At 40.8% G+C, this 18,859-nt stretch overlaps 2 protein-coding genes across 5 annotated transcripts; both read left to right on the top strand.

Moving 5' to 3' along the window:
* Positions 1-25: 25 nt before the first annotated feature.
* On the top strand, positions 26-7,551 carry traf3ip3 (TRAF3 interacting protein 3). Its single transcript, XM_008413310.3, has 15 exons — positions 26-178; positions 1,558-1,678; positions 2,085-2,534; positions 2,631-2,736; positions 2,830-2,935; positions 3,036-3,063; positions 3,456-3,485; positions 3,603-3,698; positions 4,290-4,361; positions 4,561-4,701; positions 4,818-4,955; positions 5,059-5,194; positions 5,285-5,430; positions 6,627-6,743; positions 6,900-7,551. The coding sequence occupies exons 3-15, from the start codon at positions 2,118-2,120 to the stop codon at positions 7,098-7,100; spliced, it is 1,734 nt and encodes a 577-aa protein (XP_008411532.1). The 5' UTR covers positions 26-178; positions 1,558-1,678; positions 2,085-2,117; the 3' UTR covers positions 7,101-7,551.
* Positions 7,552-10,659: 3,108 nt separating this feature from the next.
* dnase1l1l (deoxyribonuclease I-like 1-like) lies at positions 10,660-18,662 on the top strand. 4 transcript variants are annotated; one of them, XM_008413319.3, is made up of 10 exons: positions 10,660-10,809; positions 10,893-10,981; positions 11,055-11,141; positions 11,239-11,360; positions 12,470-12,582; positions 12,676-12,833; positions 14,263-14,359; positions 14,438-14,514; positions 15,123-15,162; positions 15,270-15,793. In XM_008413319.3, exons 1-10 carry the CDS (start codon positions 10,660-10,662, stop codon positions 15,645-15,647), a joined length of 1,311 nt encoding a protein of 436 aa, XP_008411541.2. In that variant the 3' UTR covers positions 15,648-15,793. The 4 variants fall into 4 exon arrangements, with proteins under 4 accessions (XP_008411541.2, XP_008411540.2, XP_081465075.1 ...); XM_008413318.3 differs by lacking the exons at positions 10,660-10,809; positions 10,893-10,981; positions 11,055-11,141; ... (2 more) ...; positions 12,676-12,833; positions 14,263-14,359 and adding exons at positions 16,972-17,038; positions 17,131-17,431; positions 18,145-18,264; positions 18,345-18,662 and having other exon boundaries at positions 14,444-14,514; positions 15,270-16,892; XM_081608949.1 differs by lacking the exons at positions 10,660-10,809; positions 10,893-10,981; positions 11,055-11,141; ... (3 more) ...; positions 14,263-14,359; positions 14,438-14,514 and adding exons at positions 14,517-14,891; positions 16,972-17,038; positions 17,134-17,431; positions 18,145-18,264; positions 18,345-18,662 and having other exon boundaries at positions 15,270-16,892.
* The last annotated feature ends 197 nt before the right edge of the window (positions 18,663-18,859 follow it).

Raw genomic sequence — 18,859 nt, 5'->3', positions numbered from 1 at the left:
GAAAATTTACAAATTTGCTCCAAAGTTCCGATGCAAAAATAAAGAAATCTACTCAGTATTAAACCACAGCGGTGGGAGCAAGGTGTGTGAACGTCAGACAAAATAGGCTCCATTGACACGAAGTTTTAAAACAAAACATTATTCTAGAAGAATAAATACACATGAAACACGAAGTCAGGTAAGAGTTGTTTAACGCCACATAAATTATGGACGCATTTATGTGTATTATGATGAAACCCTATAACAAACGTTTTATTTTCAGTATAAAAAACAATCTTATCATAATCTCACCATTTGAAAATAATTATCAATAATTAGTTACTTATGTTTTAATAAGTTGTGTTTATTTTTTGTTATCTGTCAGGAGCACCCACATTAATTTCAGAAGAAAAAACATGTTGAACATTTTCAGTCACTGATTTCTATCTGTAACTCTAGGCCTGGATCTGTTAATTTACGGCAGTTTTATGCATTTATTCACTTCAGTGTAAATTTAATCCACATAAACAAGTCACAATCAAAAATCAGTACTGCAAAATTAACATTGCTCAATAAAATACAAGAAATATACACTCCAGTCATAAAAATTTAATTCTGTTTTTTTAAAAATATCAAGAGTTTGGTTGACAAATTTAACTTTGTTATAATTTTTTGACCCACACAGGGTAAAAATATAAAAAAAAACACTCACTGTTTACATGCAACAAAAGCAGGACAAAGTGCCAGTATAAGATTTTTTTTTTTTAAATGGAGGTGATAGGTAAGAGGTATAACCAAAAAAATTAAACTTTCAAGGAAATAATAAGCCAGATAAAAATGGCAAAATGTGCAGTGGCATTGGTTTGAATGACTGAAAAGTAAACAAAATTGTGTTCATGATGATTCTGGAGTTGGAAATAAAAAGTCGGAAATCCCTGTGGGAGTCTTAGGTCTAACATCACAAACTAGGAATAATAAATAAACATACAAATAATGAATAAAAATATATAAATTAGTACCTGCATGCAAGTTGAATTGTTTTGGGGGGTTTTTGTTATGCTAAATGTCATATTAATATTTTAGATTTATATCATGATGTTTTATGTATTAGCATACTATATATTAAAGTAGTATCCATGTATTACTACATTTTATACAATGCTACATAATACAGACATCTGTAGAGGAAAATCTGTGTATGAAACTTTGTCCTAAAGTTAACGTTAAAGTTGTGAATGTCAGATTGTCAGCCTGTAGTTGCCACAAATGGGGCAATAAGTTGACTATGTCATCACCAGTTCTCAGCATACTTGACTAAAGCTTCAGCTATAAAAAAAAAAAAAACACGTCGGCTCAGACAACACTGCTGTCTGTCCAAATGGTGTGTTTTATCCCAGTTGGCTGGCCTGCATTAGAACGAGTGGCGGAGGGGGGCGGGGGGGTTCTGGCCTGTCTGGGTCTGTCTGTAATCTTGGGGCCCACCCGTGTGTGGCATCAGCGTGGTGCGAGTGGCTGCTGAGATAGAGGAACATATGACGCTGTGGTTCTCTTCACTTCCTGTAAAATTATGCTCAACAGAAACAGCTACATGTGAAACGCAGACAAAAACCCGGGCGCTGTCGGAGAGGAGAGGGAGAAAATGGACGACTTCTCGGCCTCGCTAGAAGAAGTTTCTTCAATGAATGGCCTGGCCTAAAAGGTGAGCCTCATCTTCACGCTTTTATGTTCATTCTGTGTTTTTTTTTCTTCTTCTTCTTCTTTAAATTATCTTGCACCTGCACGGCTGTAATCAACTCTTGGCAGGGCCTGCAGGAGTCTCTTGTTGACAACTGTGCAAATAGATTTTAAAGAAGCTTTCTGAGTAGCATTTTTCTTTAGAGAGAAAGATGCCTCTAAACTCGGGTCAATCTGCATGCTTCACAGAGAAAACAGGTCTAAGTTGTTTAGAGTGTATGATGGCTTTCACTTTAAACAATGCCAGCAACAAAAAGCGTATAAATCTTCAGATTATAAAGCTTAGAACTTATAACTTTGACTTCACTAGTCTCCACCTGCTAAATGTTTATTTTCTGTATGCCCTGTATCATGATGTAATTCCACTGTAGCATCGGGGCGGCGTGAGAGTCCGAGGAGCTGCCATGGAACACCTGGACTTCGGGGCAACACGACACTTCCAAGAGAGAGAGTTTGACAGGAAAGTTGATTATCGAGCGGAGAGACGCGAGCATTTGCGAGGACGCAACAACGTGACTTTGTGCCGAAGTCCCACCAGAGAGCTCGACACGAGACAGATCAAGACGCAGCTGAAGCAGAAGAGGCAGTGGGAGTTCTTGAACCGGAGATCGCTGAGTCCGGAGCCACAGAGCTCAAAGTGCATCATCTGTTCCACGGACCTGTACTCGCTTTCAGAGTCACATCTGTACAGACTCTATAGATCACGGAGCAAATCTGAGAAAACGCTCACAAAAACGCAAAGGTTTTCTTCTTCAGATGGGCATCAAGAGATGATTCTAACGCCAGAGAGGGGAAGTGATTGTCCAAGCACCAACAAATGGGTAAATGTTTCTTCTTCAGGTTGTTTCAGTCTCTTGTGCTCTTCCAGGTTAAATCTGAATACTTATGCTCTTCTCTCATCCATTCTTTTCACTCAGGTTTTGCTGTGGTCAGATTCAACACCAGCAACGAAAGAGGAGAAAGGTCAGGCATGGAAACAGACGTCTACCTCCGCCACAGAAACCAGCCAACACAGGAAAAATAGTAAAACAAACGGGAGCATTTTTCCTTCAGTTTTCCAGCAGGCTGCATCTGATCTGTTCCACCAATAATATCTGGTTTTCCTCTTTCTTACAGCTCAGAACACAAGCACCAAAACAGCGAATAAGACCGCAACGATTCACCAGAAATCATCTGCACAAACTGAAAAAAAGATACGAAAAGAGATCAGTGTGCAAACAGAGTGAGCTCGATTCGCATTTTCCATGAAATATAATCTTTTAATAATATATTAAACGCAGGAGCATTCTGGGTCTTCAGTAATGAGATATTTACCTTCGCAGGTCCGGGTTCGTCACGGTCAAAGAATCAGTAAGTTTCAAAACGCGACTGTTTACATGTTTGGTGAACGTTTGGTCATGTTTTCCTTATGTTTGTTTGAATTTGATGATGTTTGGGCATATTTAGCCGTGCTTGGACATGTTTGGACAAATTAAGTGTTTATTTGTCAGGTACTTCCGTGTTTTTTTTTTTCATATGTAAACATGATTGGTGCACATTTGATTACATCTGTTATGTTAGATTATGCTCTGTCACCCGCAGTGAATAGATGGAGCCTGTTTAGCACATGATTTTAAAATTTGGGATGATTTGGGGGTTAAGGCCGACTTTACCTAGAATCTCCTCTCAGATGTGAAGTAAAGTTTATTTTTTCATTAAGTAGTTTGAATTGTTTTAAATATGTCTCCTCTCTGTCACAACAGGAAGTTCAGAGATTATCAGACTACTTGCAGGTAAACAAAACCACATCCTCAGCCGTTTTTTTGCTTTCTTCGTTTAAAGCAGATCTATGTAGACCAACAGGTTATATGAATGTGCTCAGTGTGCATTTCTGTTTGCTCTCTAATCAGGAAGCCCTGTGGAGAGAGGAGACGGTGAAGAAGAAGCTGGCAGTCCTTACAGAGATCTCCACAAACCTCGTCAACTCATCAGATGTGCTGTGGACGGTAAGATGCTTCTTCTGTTTCTGGAGCTTCAGATCTGGTTATTCTTTCTCACACGGCCGTTTTGTTTTCGGTCTTTTTCGTCTTTCACGCTGAAATGTGTCACCGAGCAGCAGCAGCGTTTGGCGGCTACGGAAGGCCTGTGCAGCTTGTGGTTTCAAACTTCCTGCTTCCGTTTTTCATCTATAGGACGAGCGCGAGCTGTCACTGTTACACAGGAAGGGTGTAGCTCTCTGTCACCGTTATAGGTGCAATGTGTCCTCTTGAGCTTTCATCTGGCTCCTCTGGTTGCAATGCATGAGAGGGAAATACTAAACCGTTTTCTTAAAAATTAGTTGAACAAGTTAAGTGAGCTAAGTTAAAAGTTATTGACATTTTAAATTAGTCTCTAGCAAAGGTATGTTATCATTTTTGTGTCTTTCAGTGCAAGCGCACACACATATTTTGCTGTGTGTGTGTGTGTGTGTGTGCACCTGTTAGATGAGCCCATGAATCAACTTGCTTGCTGTCACAGCTGTTGCTGCACGAACCATTAATTTTACATCTGCAGGTTTAAAGCGTGACAGTCTCTCGTTTCCTCTCTAACCCACACAGTCTCGCTGCAGTGAGGATCTGCTGAGAAGCAAGATCAAGGTTCTGGAGGCGCAGCTGCAAGTCTGCCGGCAGGTAAGCAGCAGCAGCAGATGGAAACTGAAGCAGAAACCAAACAGGCTTTTTAAAAAAAAACAACAACAAAAAAACAAAGTCAGAGCTGGTTGTCTCTTCATGATTTCTGCAAAAAATTTAATTTTCTTGTTCTACACCGCTCAGATTTTTTTTTTCCATATTTTATGAGGTGTGACAATTTAGTGTTGTGTTGTTGCAGAAGTTTCCTAAAGATGGAGTGAAGAAGCTGATGCTGCAGATGGAGAAGCAGAGGGGGACGTATGAGGAGAAGGCCTTGGCTGCTCTGCAGAAAGCCACGCAAGACAAAGCTGATGCTCTCTGCCAGGCCGAGACGCTGCAGGTGAAACTCACATCAAAGTTTGCTTTTCCCCACCCTCCAACTTTCACATTGCGCTGGACTTATTGGTCCATCAGCTCTGGAGCGGATTTGTTCAGGATGTTGCGTTTTGTGCACAGGAAGCTCTCGTTACGGCGCAAGCAGAGGCACTGAGGTGGCAGAGCCTTTACAAAGAGCTGATGCTGAGCTCTGGACAGCTCAGGGAGAATCATCACCTCAGCAATGACCAGCTGCAGCAGCTGCACACTGAAGTCCAGGTATGGTGCACAAGGAGAGTTAGAGATTTGAATGCAAAAAAAAAATATATATATATATATATATATGTATATAAATACAATCCTGACTGTGTGTGCCGTGCAGCTGTCCAGAGCCAGAGAGGCCGAGCTGAGGGGGGAGGTGACATCGCTGAGGCAGGAAAAGCAGGAGCTTCAGTACAACATCTGCCTCCTGGAGGAGGACAACCAGGCTTTACGAGACGAAATCCAGAACCTTCAAGGTAAAAACGCTTCAGTGGTGTTTGCTCGGAGAAATTATCCCTGCACTTTCGACAACCCGCAGATGCTTAGAAATCCTCTCTGTCCCAAAGACGGGGGCGACGAGGGCCAGAGCTTCTTCGTCCAGGAGCGTCTCGAGTCGGGCGACGTGGAACCAAAGCTGACCGTCAGGAGGGACTCGCAGGTGGAAGAGGAGCTCCGACTCACTCAGGAGAAACTGCAGCTCAAAGAGAAGGAGGTAACCTTTGGACGAGTTCACAGCAAAGCTGAAATACATTCACACAGTTCATGTGCTGGTGGTTGTTTCCAAAGCAACAGACAAGAAATACTACAGCCAAGCACTTTGCAAAAACAATTTCAGGGGTTTTTAAAAGAAACTTTGTGTCAATTTTAATTTACATTTATCGACATGGATGAATAATTCTCCATGCAGAGCACAACATCATCAGATCGTTACGGTAAACTAGAACTGGATGAAAGGTCTTGATCCCTCCCAGGTTGATTTGATTGGTCACTGGGCAGAAAAACATACACGTTTCTTAAACTTAGATGTGGTGAAACTATATTTTATTGGACTCAGCAACTCAACAATGTTAAGAAATGTCCAATGGTGACGAAGGAAAATGAAAAGAAATTTCTTTGGAAATTAGTTTCTGTGCTGAGATATCGGGTTTTTATTGCTTTGATAACTTTGCCTTTTAGCGACCCTTTTATTAACAACCTTTTATTTACCCCCTTAAAAAATTTGAACATTTTCAAGCTGAGGCTCTTCAGCATTTGCACGCAGCTTTCTCCTTTTAAGAAATTCATCCCAAGCTACTGTCTTCAGCTTCATCTCTATATAAAATAAAAATTTTGTGTAGTTTAAGCAACATGTCAAGATTTTATCAGAAGGTTTTGTATTTTTGCCATTTGACAAAAAAAAAAGAAAGGCAGAAAGAGTTCATACAAAGATTTCATACAAATTGAGCTAAACATCTTGACCTAAACTATAGCTCCATCTTTTGGTGATTTCTTTCTGCCAGAATAGCAGTGCAGGTGATTTGTTTATGTTCCACGAGAAACTAGTTACTTTGCGGCTTATCCTGGAGTATGAATTTTATCAGAAAAGAAGAAATAACACAAAAATCACAACAGGATCTCCTGTTCTGCTGCTTGTGGACATTCTGTAATGGAGCCACTCTCTGCCCACATTTTAGAGAAATCATTTTCCATCTGTATAGCAGGGAAAAAAAGTAAGTTTAAGTGTAAATGTACACCCAGCGCATCTTTAAGCAACAAAAATTTCCCACGTTCCATTTTGGTAAAACATTTTACAAACAGAGTTAAAGCACATTTAGCAGATTTTCCTTTAGATATAATTCTGAAGTGTAAATGTGGTTCTGGTGGGCTGTGGCTAAATTTAGTCTGCATATGGCATGTGTGTGTGTGCAGTGTGAGGAGCTGCAGACGGAGCTGCATGCCATGGAGCAGGAGTGTCAGTCCAGCCAGGCTCGACTGTCGCAGTGCAGAGACGAGCTCCGGCAGCTCAGCCACCGCCGCAGGAGACCGGTCAGTCCTCTGTGTGTGTATATGTGTGTGTGTGTTTCTTCACAAAGCTCTTTGCATTTTTTTTTTCTCACAGGAGAAGCAGGAAGTCATTGTTCCCTCAGAGCAGAAACTGATCTTAATGTTTTTATGTGATGCTTTTCCCCTCTCTCTGTTCAGATGCTGCGCAACTCTTGGTGGAGGATTTGTCTCTTCTTCCTCCTGCTCCTCGCTGTGGCAGGGGTTGCCATGTTGTGGTCATGGCATCCCCCTTTCAGGGAGCAAGTAGAGGTCCTGTGCGCAGACATAGAGACAAGAATAGAAGACTATCTCATGGAAATGGCCTCTCCTCAAAACTCCGGCTGTTTTAGGCCAATATGACAATACGGCGTTTTAAAGTTGTTGTCGTTTCCTACCGTTGTAGATTTTGTTTTTAGTTTTAAAACTTTTTAGTATGAATGCTCGTGGTTCGTGTGTTAGTTTTCAGACTTGGAACTCGGAGTTTGTTGCAATGTGTCGGAAATGCAGCGGGTGTACTGTACGTTTGTGCAGAACGATAAAATGTTGAAAGTGATTTTAAGTTGTTTACAGCTCACAACGAGGCATTTTCAGAAACTGTGAGTCTAAACGTCAGATTTGTGCAAGAACAGGGATCATCTTTTGTACTGTAAAGGGACTGCATAGCCAGAATTACATCCTTAATTAAAAATAAATTCATTCATTTAAATATCTTTGTCATTCACAATGTGAAGTAAGGCTGTCCCTGTTGCCTTCCTTTTTCTCAAACCTGAAAACCTCCTGGATCTATTAAAGTAAAACTAAAACAATCAAATCAGTTCTTGTTGGTTTGTTTTTGGTTTTTGTGGTTATTCATTTGAATATTTGTTTGAAAGGGCATTGAAAGGAAAGAGGAACCACACAGCTGTAAACGGTCTGCAGTAGATGAAGTAGAAATACATCATCACTTCTGCATGTCACCTTCAGGATATACAGCTTAAAATGGGAAAAAATGGGTTTAAAGTGATCTTTTAATTTCCTGACATGTTTCTTCTGACTGTCGGTAACGTTAGCATTTTGTAGCAGACCAGCCAAAGTCCTGACTTGAGAATTAGGGTGATGACAAGTAGGCTTTCCGACCTCAAAACCCTGGAGTTCATCACCATAAATCATCAAATACCAGTAAAAACATGGCTGCTGTAATAAATATTTTTACTTTAGATTTTTTTTTCATTTAGCATTCAAGAGAAAATAAGTAATTATCAATATGTTTTAATAAAATGTAGATTCAAGTTTTGTTTCTTTTATTGATGCTTTTTTTTTTCCTTTTACATTTCCTTTCAGAAACAGACTTATTGGTTGAATCTCTTATTAAATCTAATTCTGCCGGTGTTGTGTTTGGATCGTTTCAAGATTATTTTTAACTGTTTGCTTTTCCTGGAATTAAACAAAACTCTCCCCTCAATTCTAAGCCTGTCATTTTTGCTGAGTAATGTTTCAGTCACAGGGTTTCATCAGGCAAACTCATTCTAATGATTAAAATCTCTGATTGCTGCTGCTGGAGTCGAGGAAGTGGTTCTGAGTATCTGACCAATCACATCCAGACGCCGGAAGGAAAAAATATACAAGAAACAATCAATCATTCAGGCAAATCAAAACTTCTTATAAAGGTGAAATAAACGGCCTCACTGCAGATTGTTTCAATCTGAATTTGCCTTAAGAGCAGAAATCTTAACGTTTTACATTATTAAATTCAACATATGCAGCACCTTGCAAATGTTTTCCTTCCCCATGGAGTGTTCTTACGTTTTGTCCCGTTGCAAACGCAAACTTCCACGTACTTTATTGAGATTTTATGTGAAAAACCACAAATTTAATTGTGGAATTGAGCAAAAAGGATACAGGATTTTCAAAGTTTCTAATAAATTAAAATGTAAAAAGTCTGACATATTCAGCAGCTTTTAGTCCGACGCCCCTAAATTAACTGGATTTCTGTGTGTTTAAAAGGGTTTCTTACTGAAATGCCCAGAGAACAAAAATCTTGAAAACCAAGAACACAGAGAGAAAGTTTTCTGCTTTAAACAAGCAGTGAGTCAACAGCTTTGAGCGTCTCATCGAGCTTCTTCCAGTCTATCATCTGAGGACAAGACATGGCCGCCGCCCATCTAAAGTAACATGACAGCCAAGGAGGAAGAAGCCAAGAGGAACACCGTAACTCTGGAGGAGCTGCAGACATCCGCTGCTCATGAGAGAAAATCTCTTAGACAAATATTAGCCACAACGGAGAACGACATTATTGAAAGCTTTTAGAAATCCCGTTTGCAGTTTACAAGAACAGCAAACAAACCCTCACACAAAACCGACAAAGGTTGCAAAAAACTTGAGATTTAAATGAAAGCCAGTTTTTTTGTTTGTTTTTTTGACATATTAGTTAATAGGGTCTCGCCCGGAACGTTAGCTGGAGAGGCACCAGCAACCCTCCCGACCCCACTAAGGGACAAGGGTGTAAAGAAAATGGATGGATGGATGGATGGATGGATGGATGGATGGATGGATGGATGGATGGATGGATGGATGGATGGATGGATGGATGGATGGATGGATGGATGGATGGATGGATGGATGGATGGATGGATGGATGGATGGATGGATGGATGGATGGATGGATGGATGGATGGATGGATGGATGGATGGATGGATGCATGGATGGATGGATGGATGGTCTAATTAGATAGATGCAAACATCTATCCAGCCAGAGTAGTTTGAGTTTGATTCCTAGAGTTGTTCATATCGCTACAGCCACATTTTATTTTCTAAAATGTAACCTTCTCTTCAACTCAGTGCCCTCCTGTCATCTAACGAGAGAAACACAACATTTATGGCAACACCTTTTTGGTGATAACGATGTTCTAAATGTAAAAAAGGTAAGACCTTTTGAATATTATTTAATCACAGGAAAAGACCAAAAGAAAAACACAACACCACAGTGATACCACCGCCGTTATCTAAATTAATATTCTACATTAAAAATGTTATTTGCAAATGTTTTCAAATGCATTCAGATTTCTTACGATCAGGTAAAGATTGTGACTTTGGAAACCACCACATTAGCATTTTGACATCATGCCAGAATGTCCAAAAGCTCCATTCAGGAAGATGCTGTTGTGTCAGTGAGATAAGAGAGACGGTGAACTGGTTTTTACTGGAACTGGCACACAGAACAGATGAACAAAACCACACACACTTCTCTCTTTAAATGACACCGTTTTTGGTTTATGTTTTGCGCTTTCTAAGGCTTGAAATAGGTAAGTGGGCAAGTATTTCTGAGTGGTTCTAAATAATTGCTTAAATTGGGTTATCATCCTTCAGTTCGCTCACTAAAAACAAGAAATAAACTCAGTTTATTTAACAGAAGCATCAATTATTCTTCACTGTTGTGTCTATGTAGATTTTTTTAATTACTCTTCTGGTCTATTTGTGATTTTTGTTTACTTTCCTCTGTTTAGGCAGCAGTAAACTCATTCTAAAACACAAAATGTATCTTCATTCCCAGCTGTGGTTGCATTATGCTGCAGCTCTTTCCATGTAATCGTTCCTGAAGCTAAGAGGTGTAGCCTCCAGCGTCATCTAATGTCTGATAACACTCAAACTTTAGACACAAAGCTCCTCTCCCATTGTTTATTGTGTTCCGGTTGTTTTAACTGTTCCAGACGAAGCTCCATTCTCAAAATCCACTGACGCAGCGCATCCACAGCACACAGCCCCCGCCCCGTCTCTCACCACCACATTTACCTGCATGTTCCCCAAACACACCAGTGAGGCGATGGGTCCTTGAAGTCAGTCTGCTGGTGATCCTCCCCTCTGAAGGTGAGCAGAGTCGCCGTGAAGCTCTGCAACTTCGTTAACTCCACGTTGACTCACAGAACGACTCACGTCTGAACGATGAGGGCCGCCGGGCCGCCGCTGCTGCTGCTCGTCATCGGGTTGTGCGCGTTCAGCGTCGCGTCTTCTCTGAAAATCTGCGCCTTCAATGTTCAGAGTTTTGGTGAATCCAAGGCAAACAACAAGAGGGTGATGGGAGTTCTACTGAAGGTACTCTGCTGGGAGTTTGAAACAAACTACATGAGGAAAACCAGGTGTCTAACAGATCTACCTGTGTTCTTTTTGTCCTCAAGATCCTCTCTCGGTGCGACTTGAGCCTCATTCAGGAGGTCCGGGACTCTAAAGGGGAAGCAATACAAGCTCTGGTCAAGGATCTTAACAGGTAAACTGGAAGATTAGATGTCTGAAGTGAGAATGTCAGTATATTTATCATATCTTGATGTTGTCGTCATCAGATTCGACAAATCCAACTCCTATTTGTATGTGGAAAGTGAACGGCTGGGCAGGAAGAGCTACAAAGAGCAATACGTCTACATTTACAAGTAATTCAGCTAATTAGAAGTGAACCGGATCTGATTCTTAGGATTGGCTTTGGATCAGAAATGTGCTCACAGGTCTCTCTTCTGTGATCATCTGCAGGAATAATATGCTAAAGGTCAAGGAGCGCTTCCAGCATCCTAAACTGGAGGGAGGGGGAACCAATGGGACCGACGTTTTCTCCAGAGAGCCTTTTGTCATCCGCGTTCACTCCCCCACCACGTGTAAGAAACACAGCAAAATAAGAACCTATTCAAAAAAAAAACTGTCAAGAAAACGTTTTTTGCCCCCTCCCGGGTTTCTTCTGTTTTTGCTTTTTTGTCAAATTTAAAACACGTTCAGCATGTCAGTGGGAATGACTGGCTTCATTGTAAAGCATCTTTTGAGAGTCCAGAAAAGCTCCATAAAAGGCTGATGTCGACGTTTCAGATCATTAAAATGTGTTATTGTCAGAGAAGGATAACCTGGGTTAACACAAAAGCAGTTTTCTCATGTTGATTTCATTCATTAAAGGACAAAAAGCTTTCCAGAACAACCTGGCTTTATGTAAAACAGCAGAAAATGACCACAGTTGATGCAAAAACAATGCTATAGGTCACAGCGAGAATGACCTTATTACTATTGCAATATTTACTAATATTAATCACCAAGGCTTCATATTGAAAATTTTCTATATCTGAGCATGAACAACCTGTCCAGTTCTCTCAATTGGATTTACCAGACGTTGACCAAATCGCTCTAAAACCTTCATTTCGATTTTGTTTGTTTTGGAGCCAATCAGAGCTGAACCTGCTGGTGTGATTAGGATCAATAACCTGCTGCAAAAACCCAAATCAGCTTAACTCTAATCATTATTAACAGTGCCTTGTGTTTGCTCAGGTTATACAGTATTTGACATTAAGGTTTGTCTGATGAAATGAAGCCTAGTAATATGACAAAAAGCAGCTGTACAAATATATCTGATGTATCCACAACCCGGTCATAAGATGGTTTATCGCAGAGTTTACATGAATTCTGACTTTTTATGAACCAGAACAGGACAAAAACAATTTGTTCAAGCCATGCAAACATCTTCTGGAATGATAGAAACAGCTTTCAGAAGGTTTGACTTCTGCTAAGCACAGATGTTTCCTTGTAATCATCAGAGATGACTTGAGTTAGTCATCTAAAATGGCGTTCAGATAAAAAGGCACATTAATTTAAGCAAAATTCAAAATGAAATGACTTGCAGCTTCAAATATGTGGGGCCTTCTGAACATAAACATGCTCAGATCTTCTGATTTACTTCAGCAGATCTGAAGTAAATCATTTACTAAACGCGTTTCTTTTCTAGTGGTGAAGGATTTTGTCCTTGTTGGGCAACACACGTGTCCAAAGACAGCCATGCAGGAGATCGATGAGCTGTACGGTGTCGTCAAACAGATTCACAAGAAGTGGAAAACCGAGGTAGGTGAAACCTCTTATCTGACTCGGTTCTGTTTTTAGCCAAAACGCCTTGATCCAAGCTGGTTTCCCTTCTCTATGCTTCCTCTTTTCCAGAATGTGATCATCCTGGGGGACCTGAACGCAGGCTGCAGCTACGTCACCGCTAAAGGGTGGAAGGCTGTGCGCCTCAGGAACGACCCCGGATTTCACTGGCTAATTGGAGACGAGCAGGACACGACGGTCAGAGAGAAGACTCGGTGCGCCTACGACAGGTCAGGCTGAGTCACACACATCTTTAACGGTTCTGTCACTAGAGATGGCTGCTCTACTGCGGGGATGCATGAAGAATCTCATCATTTCAGTTTCATCAGTAATCAGTCTGAAGAGTGGCTTCCTCTTCAGCGGTGATCTCTAATTGGACATTTCACAACTATAAAAAGATAAAACCAAACTATGACATCAAAGATCTGACCTTTCCAAAAGGTCAATCTCTCTCTTTCTCAGCTTAAGGTATGGGCTATAAATGTATCCAATCATAACAGCGGTCTCAGCAGCATTTGCTTGGGTGCAATATGTGGTAGCTTGTTATATTTTAGGAGACATGTGTTTTAATGCTCTAAATTTAAATAACTCTTTTCATCAGCCTCACTCACATTGATCCTCAAGTTTAGATTTAATGTAGCAAATTAAATTCACAAATGCTGATGGGAAAAGAAAAGAGTAAGGAAAGATGTGGTTTGATCAAAATCAGTATCAAAATCACTTGAGGGACTGATTTGTATGAATCTTTATTAGTTTCTCACATTTATTTTAATAATTTCATTTTTTTCAATGTTCTTATTTCTGGCCTTCTAAATATCTGCGTCAAATGTAAGTGCTAAATTAAATTTTTACCTTATGTATTGTTGCATAGAGAGTCGGGGGTGTTTTATATTTGTAGGGTTTTTTTTCTCACTCAAAAGTAGAATGTAAAATTGTTCACAAATTGGACATTTTAATCGGTTGTGCATTCTAAATAGACATATCCATACAAGCAGAAATAATATCATCATCACCATTATTCCCTTTTTTTGATGTTCGACTCCCACACCACAGAACATTTGGAAAAGAGAAAAAGTCAGTCAGCAATTAATTTTACCGGGAAGTGAGAATCAGGGCAGAATATGTGTTCAACCTGTCACCTTGGTCAGCACTCCAGCTGTTTTCATCTGGTACCGGACCTGGATGTCTGGTGGTTCCTCTCTTTTGCGACCAGAACCAGGTGGTAACATCAGGGATTGTTCCCACTGACGGCAAAACAAAGCAAATTGTGCAAGAACTTTAGAGAACATTAGATGGGAAACAAAACGCTACACTGGATAAAAACATTACCAGTGTAGTCAGACTCGGCGTCATGTGATTAGACACTGATTACAAAAAAAACACATTACGTGGCACATTACACAATGAAAGCAAAAAAAAAAAAAAAAAAAGTATTTTTTTAGAATTTTTGGGACAAATGGTTTAAAATCACAAGCTAATGTATTTCTGGCTTGAAGCAGCTGTGCTAATATTCATTTATCATCTGTAGAATAAAACAATAAATTAGTCCCATTAAATTAATTAAGGCCTTCTGCAACAGTCTTGGTCAGAGGGAGAGGTGTGCATGTTTCCATGTTTCTTTTTCTGACAGTCAATGTTGCACTTTCCCCCCCTACTCAGGATCATTGTTCACGGCCGGGAGATTATTTCTGGCGTAGTTCCTGGTTCAGCTCAAGCGTTTAACTTTAAGGAAAATTTCCATCTTACAGAGCAAGAGGTAAACACGAGAAACACCTGATTTTAGTTCATCTCTGCATGTGGGTGTGATAATATTTGTGTCACTTTGTCCCTTCAGGCTCTTGAGGTGAGCGACCATTTTCCCGTTGAAGTTGATCTGAGGCCGACTCACCGCTACCTCCTGAGGAACGAGCTGTAGGTCGCAGCACATCGCCTCTAACGACACTTATTTTTAACTTGAAATTTAGTTTAAAAAAAAAATGTTTTTAATAAAATAAAAATAAAGCAATCAAGAGAGACGGTTCTGGTGCTTTTAGTGTCGCTCCTCGTCACAGTGGCGCCAGCGAACAGCGTTTCTGCGTGAAGCGTTTTCGTCTGCTGGAGTTTGTGTTGTGCTTCTGAAACCAAACCCACATCAAAGCTGACATCATTTCATGGGCTCATGAAGGTGCGCTAGAGCAGCAAGAGACGAACACAAACAGCTCGGGTCTTAAGATTTTACTTTTCAGAGAAGGCAAAAAAAAAAAAAAATTCAAAAAAAAAAAGATTTTCTTCCGTCTTCATCTTTTATGGTGAGTTCATTTTAGTTGCTTTTCAGCAACATATTTCAGCGGCTGAGTGTGAATTTATGCTCGATCTGTTCGACAGGAAGTCACTTGCAGCCAAAGTAGAGGAGTTACTTTGAGCTGTCTTTGTTTTTTTGTTTTGTTTTGGGGTTTTTTTAGAGCCAGTCTGACTGTTGTAACAGATTTCAATTAGTCTTTATATGAATCCTGCTTTAACATTGATTTGTGTTTGTTAAGATGGAGGGCTTTGCTGATCTTCTCACTGATGCATTTTCAGGTAAAAAAAAAAAAACAACAACAAAACAAAACATATTTTTGTAGCAATATTATTATTTTCATGTTGTAGGATTTCACTCAGATGTGTTTTTTTTTCCCTGATTGCAGAGGGTTCAGTTCCCTCGTTCTCCACGGGAGATTTGGACTTTGAGAGTTTATGCTTTGATGAGAAGAGCGAGGAAGAACAGGACAGAAACCCAACGACAGAGAACGACGAGGCTCGGCTTCAGGAAGCATCTGCAGAAGGTGCAGCTTTGCTGGAGGGCCCCACTGCAGACGCACTGTACTCGGATGAGAACGCTTTCGAAGAGCAGACTGATGAGGAAAATGACGAAGAGGGGCTTAACGGGGTCCGTTTTAGCAGTGAAAGCCCAGAGGACGATGAATGCCCAAGCTCCAGCGGAGAAGAAGGACAGAGCAATTTCTGTTCTGGAAGAGATGAAGAGGAGGAGGCTGAAAGCCCAGAGGAAGACGACGATACGCTGAAGTCGATTTATAAAACAGTGGATGGGATCCTGGAGGATGAAGACTCTGAGATCCCGGAAGATGCTGATGAGCTTCAAGTCCTGCAAGAAGATGCGCACAGTGATGAAGAGGAGGACGCATGTAGAGACGAGAACATTGCAGAAAGCCCCGAGAGCGAGGAGGAACAAGACGTCAAACAGGACTCCTCCGAATCCGACTATGAAGGCGTGAAAACTGAAGAGAAGGAAAAACCCGGCACTGTCGATACAGCAGATTCTGGTTTGGAGTTCTCCTGCATGTCTCTCCAGAATCTGCAGGATCTCATCTCTGAAGTGGATGGTGAGGTTTCCGAAGAGAAAATGTCAGACTTCACTGGCGAGGAGCACCAGGAGGCAGGTGAGAGCTTTGCAGATTACCCCTCAGACTTTTCCTCTGGTGAATACGGCAGAAATTCTGCAGTGAGCGCCTCGCCTTGTCTGAGAGAGGAAGAAGGCCCGGAGAGAGCCGTGACCGAAAGCGAGTGGAGCCACGGGTCTGAGGAGGCGGGTTCTGGGAAGGAGGAAGAGTTCCTGTTCAGCAGAGACATAGAAATAAATGTTGAGAAGATGATGATGAGCCTGGATGAAGCAGCTGGAGATGAAGCTGAAAGGAAAGTGGAGCATTTGTTGAGAGGGACCAGCTTTGACGATGAAGAGAAGACAAGTGAGAGCGACTCCTACAGCTCCAGTGATGACGAAGAGCCGCCGAGAAGATCCAGTTATGTATTTTCAGATAAGTCCAGAACCCGACTCCTTGAAGACGACACAAACCTGGAGGACATTAAATCTCTTGGTGCCAGTGGCTCTGATGACCGCAGCTTTGGGCGTGACGGATACGATCCGGCTGAGTTCCTCAGCTCAGGGATAGGTGCGTTAGAAACCAAAACCTTTCTGTATGAATTCTTCATGGGTCAAGAGGACACAGATGGGACAGAATCACCTAATTCAGGCAGAAATCAGTGTCCGGTTCAAGATGTCAACAGCTACTCTGTGGTGCAGAAGAAAGACTCGACACCAGCAAGTCCGTTCGTCCAGGGATCCATCGATGACAGCTTCTTCTTCGAAACTGAACCCAATGACTTCACCGATGACGGACAGCAGGAGGAGGAGGAGGAGGAGGAGGAAGAAGACGAGTACGAAGAGAGGAGAAACTTTGAACAGATGAAGCAGAGAATCGAAGCTTTCAAAAAATTTTACGACAACAGCGATTACGAGAACGGGCGAGAAGGTCAGTGTCCAGAACGCAGAATCAATCTTTCCTCGTGTGATAAACAGCTGATCGGTTTCCAAATGTTCGTGTTTTTCAGAGAGGCAGATAAAAGTCCAGTTTTGTGCAGACCCCTTATCTCAAGTGAATTATTATGAAACTGACAGGTGGGTAAAATTCAGTCAGTGCTAAAGTGAACTGTAAAGCAAAGCGTGGCAGATGAAACAAAAACGGTTTATGCTTGATTTTTGCTTCTCAGCAGTGACAGAGACTCGGTCAGCAGCTCCTCAGACGGGGAAGAAGACCGGAGCTCTGCAGAACAATCTGATGACAAAGAGGAAGATCTGAATCCTGCAGAACAATATGAAGATGAGGAAGATCTGAATCCTGTAGAACAATCTGAAGATAAGGAGGAAGATCTGAATCTTGCAGAACAATCTGAAGATAAGGAGGAAGATCTGAATCCTGCAGAACATTCTGATGACAAGGAAGAGGACCTGAACTCTGGGGAACAATTTGAAGATGAGGAAGAAGACTCGAGCTGTTCAGAACAATCTGATGTAAGAAGATCTTAATTAACTTACACAGCACACCACAGAAGCACCTAGCAAACATCGTCTTGCAAAATCCTTCATTGACCTTGAACTGCTTCATATTACCTTTTACAACCACAAACTTAGATTTAAGTGGGATTTAATATGAAATGGAATTAAATCTATATTTATTTCAAACATGTAAAATGTCAGCACAAAAAAAGCAAATAAGAAGAAAACAAACAAAAAAGACCCCATAATTGTCAAACATAAAAAAACAAAACTTTTATATCCAGTTCCCCCAACTGTCTCACTCAAAAATCTCCCATGTACAAATTTACATATCCAATTAATGCTTGATGTCATAATTTCTACTCTTTCAAAATCTGTACAATTAATTTACCATTGTGCAGTAATGCTATCTACAGTCTCCTATAATATATTCATTGAGATGCATTCATCTTTAGCAGAACAACCCAAAGCAAAACATTTTTCTATCCTATTCTATTCTATAAAATCCACAGTATATAAACAGACCTCATACATCTAGTCATGTTTAATCTACAGTGCTGCATTAATCAGCAGTATGCTAGCAGATTCAAAACGTGTCCTTACAATTCTGTCATTCTTTCGCTTTTCAGCTTTACTACTCAGCCCCACATATTTACTTTCTGGTTGTAATGTGACAAAGGCCACATTAGATGATAAATATATAACTGGACTGATTTGTCTGTACCTAGGAACCGCAGGAGCCTGAAGAAGACCTGGACATAAAACCTGTGTTTGATCCCCCAATCATTCAGCAGCATCAGAGCCCGGCAGACGTCGCTGACACACAAACCTGCACAGCAACACGCAGGGTGTGTTTTTACTCAAGGTCTTTACCCAGAGTGTTTCCTTTTAAGCTTATTTTCTAAGTGACTGTTCTCTGCTCTCTCAGTCTTTCAGCACACTGAAGATGATCTTGACGCTGGGAGTGCTGACGGCGACGGGGCTGATGATGTTCAGCCTGACCACAGACCAACCCGACTGGCTCAGACAGTTTCTCTTCTTTTAGAGTTGTAGCTCATTTTGGTTATAAAGGATGAAGAAAAAAAAAGCTCTGTACACATATGCATTTCTACCTTTCATACTATTTTTTTGTTTACAATGGAGATCTTTACTTTGAAAATATATAAATGTAAAATAAAACAAAAAAAAAAGTTTTTTAATGAATTGTGTGGTAACGATTTTGTGAATTAAAATGCTGAAACGTTAACCGAATTTATGTATCTCATTTACTGAGCTGAACATTTTAAACCAAATGCAAATATGATTCAAAAGCAAACCAGGGTTCTGGTTGAGGGGCGGTGTCCTGAAACGTTTTTATATATGCTTGTGCCAACAGACCTCATTTAAAAGACTGAATTACTCTTTGGCATGTCAGGAAGACTGGCAAAAATACACATTTCTCTT

This window comes from Poecilia reticulata, chromosome 7 (genome assembly GCF_904066995.2).
Source record: "Poecilia reticulata chromosome 7, P_reticulata-male-v2, whole genome shotgun sequence".
Classification (NCBI taxonomy): Eukaryota; Metazoa; Chordata; class Actinopteri; order Cyprinodontiformes; family Poeciliidae; genus Poecilia; species Poecilia reticulata.
This window is presented reverse-complemented; position numbering and strand designations above follow the sequence as displayed.

Excerpts from the sequence above, each read along its gene's own strand:
- traf3ip3 (XM_008413310.3), top strand. The coding sequence starts at position 2,118 with ATGGAACACCTGGACTTCGGGGCAACACGACACTTCCAAGAGAGAGAG. Across the intron at positions 3,064-3,455 it reads TCGTCACGGTCAAAGAATCA|GAAGTTCAGAGATTATCAGA; the intron begins GTAAGTTTCAAA and ends CTGTCACAACAG. Across the intron at positions 5,431-6,626 it reads TGCAGCTCAAAGAGAAGGAG|TGTGAGGAGCTGCAGACGGA; the intron begins GTAACCTTTGGA and ends GTGTGTGTGCAG.
- dnase1l1l (XM_008413317.3), top strand. Across the intron at positions 16,893-16,971 it reads TTACGAGAACGGGCGAGAAG|AGAGGCAGATAAAAGTCCAG; the intron begins GTCAGTGTCCAG and ends CGTGTTTTTCAG. Across the intron at positions 17,039-17,130 it reads AATTATTATGAAACTGACAG|CAGTGACAGAGACTCGGTCA; the intron begins GTGGGTAAAATT and ends TTTGCTTCTCAG.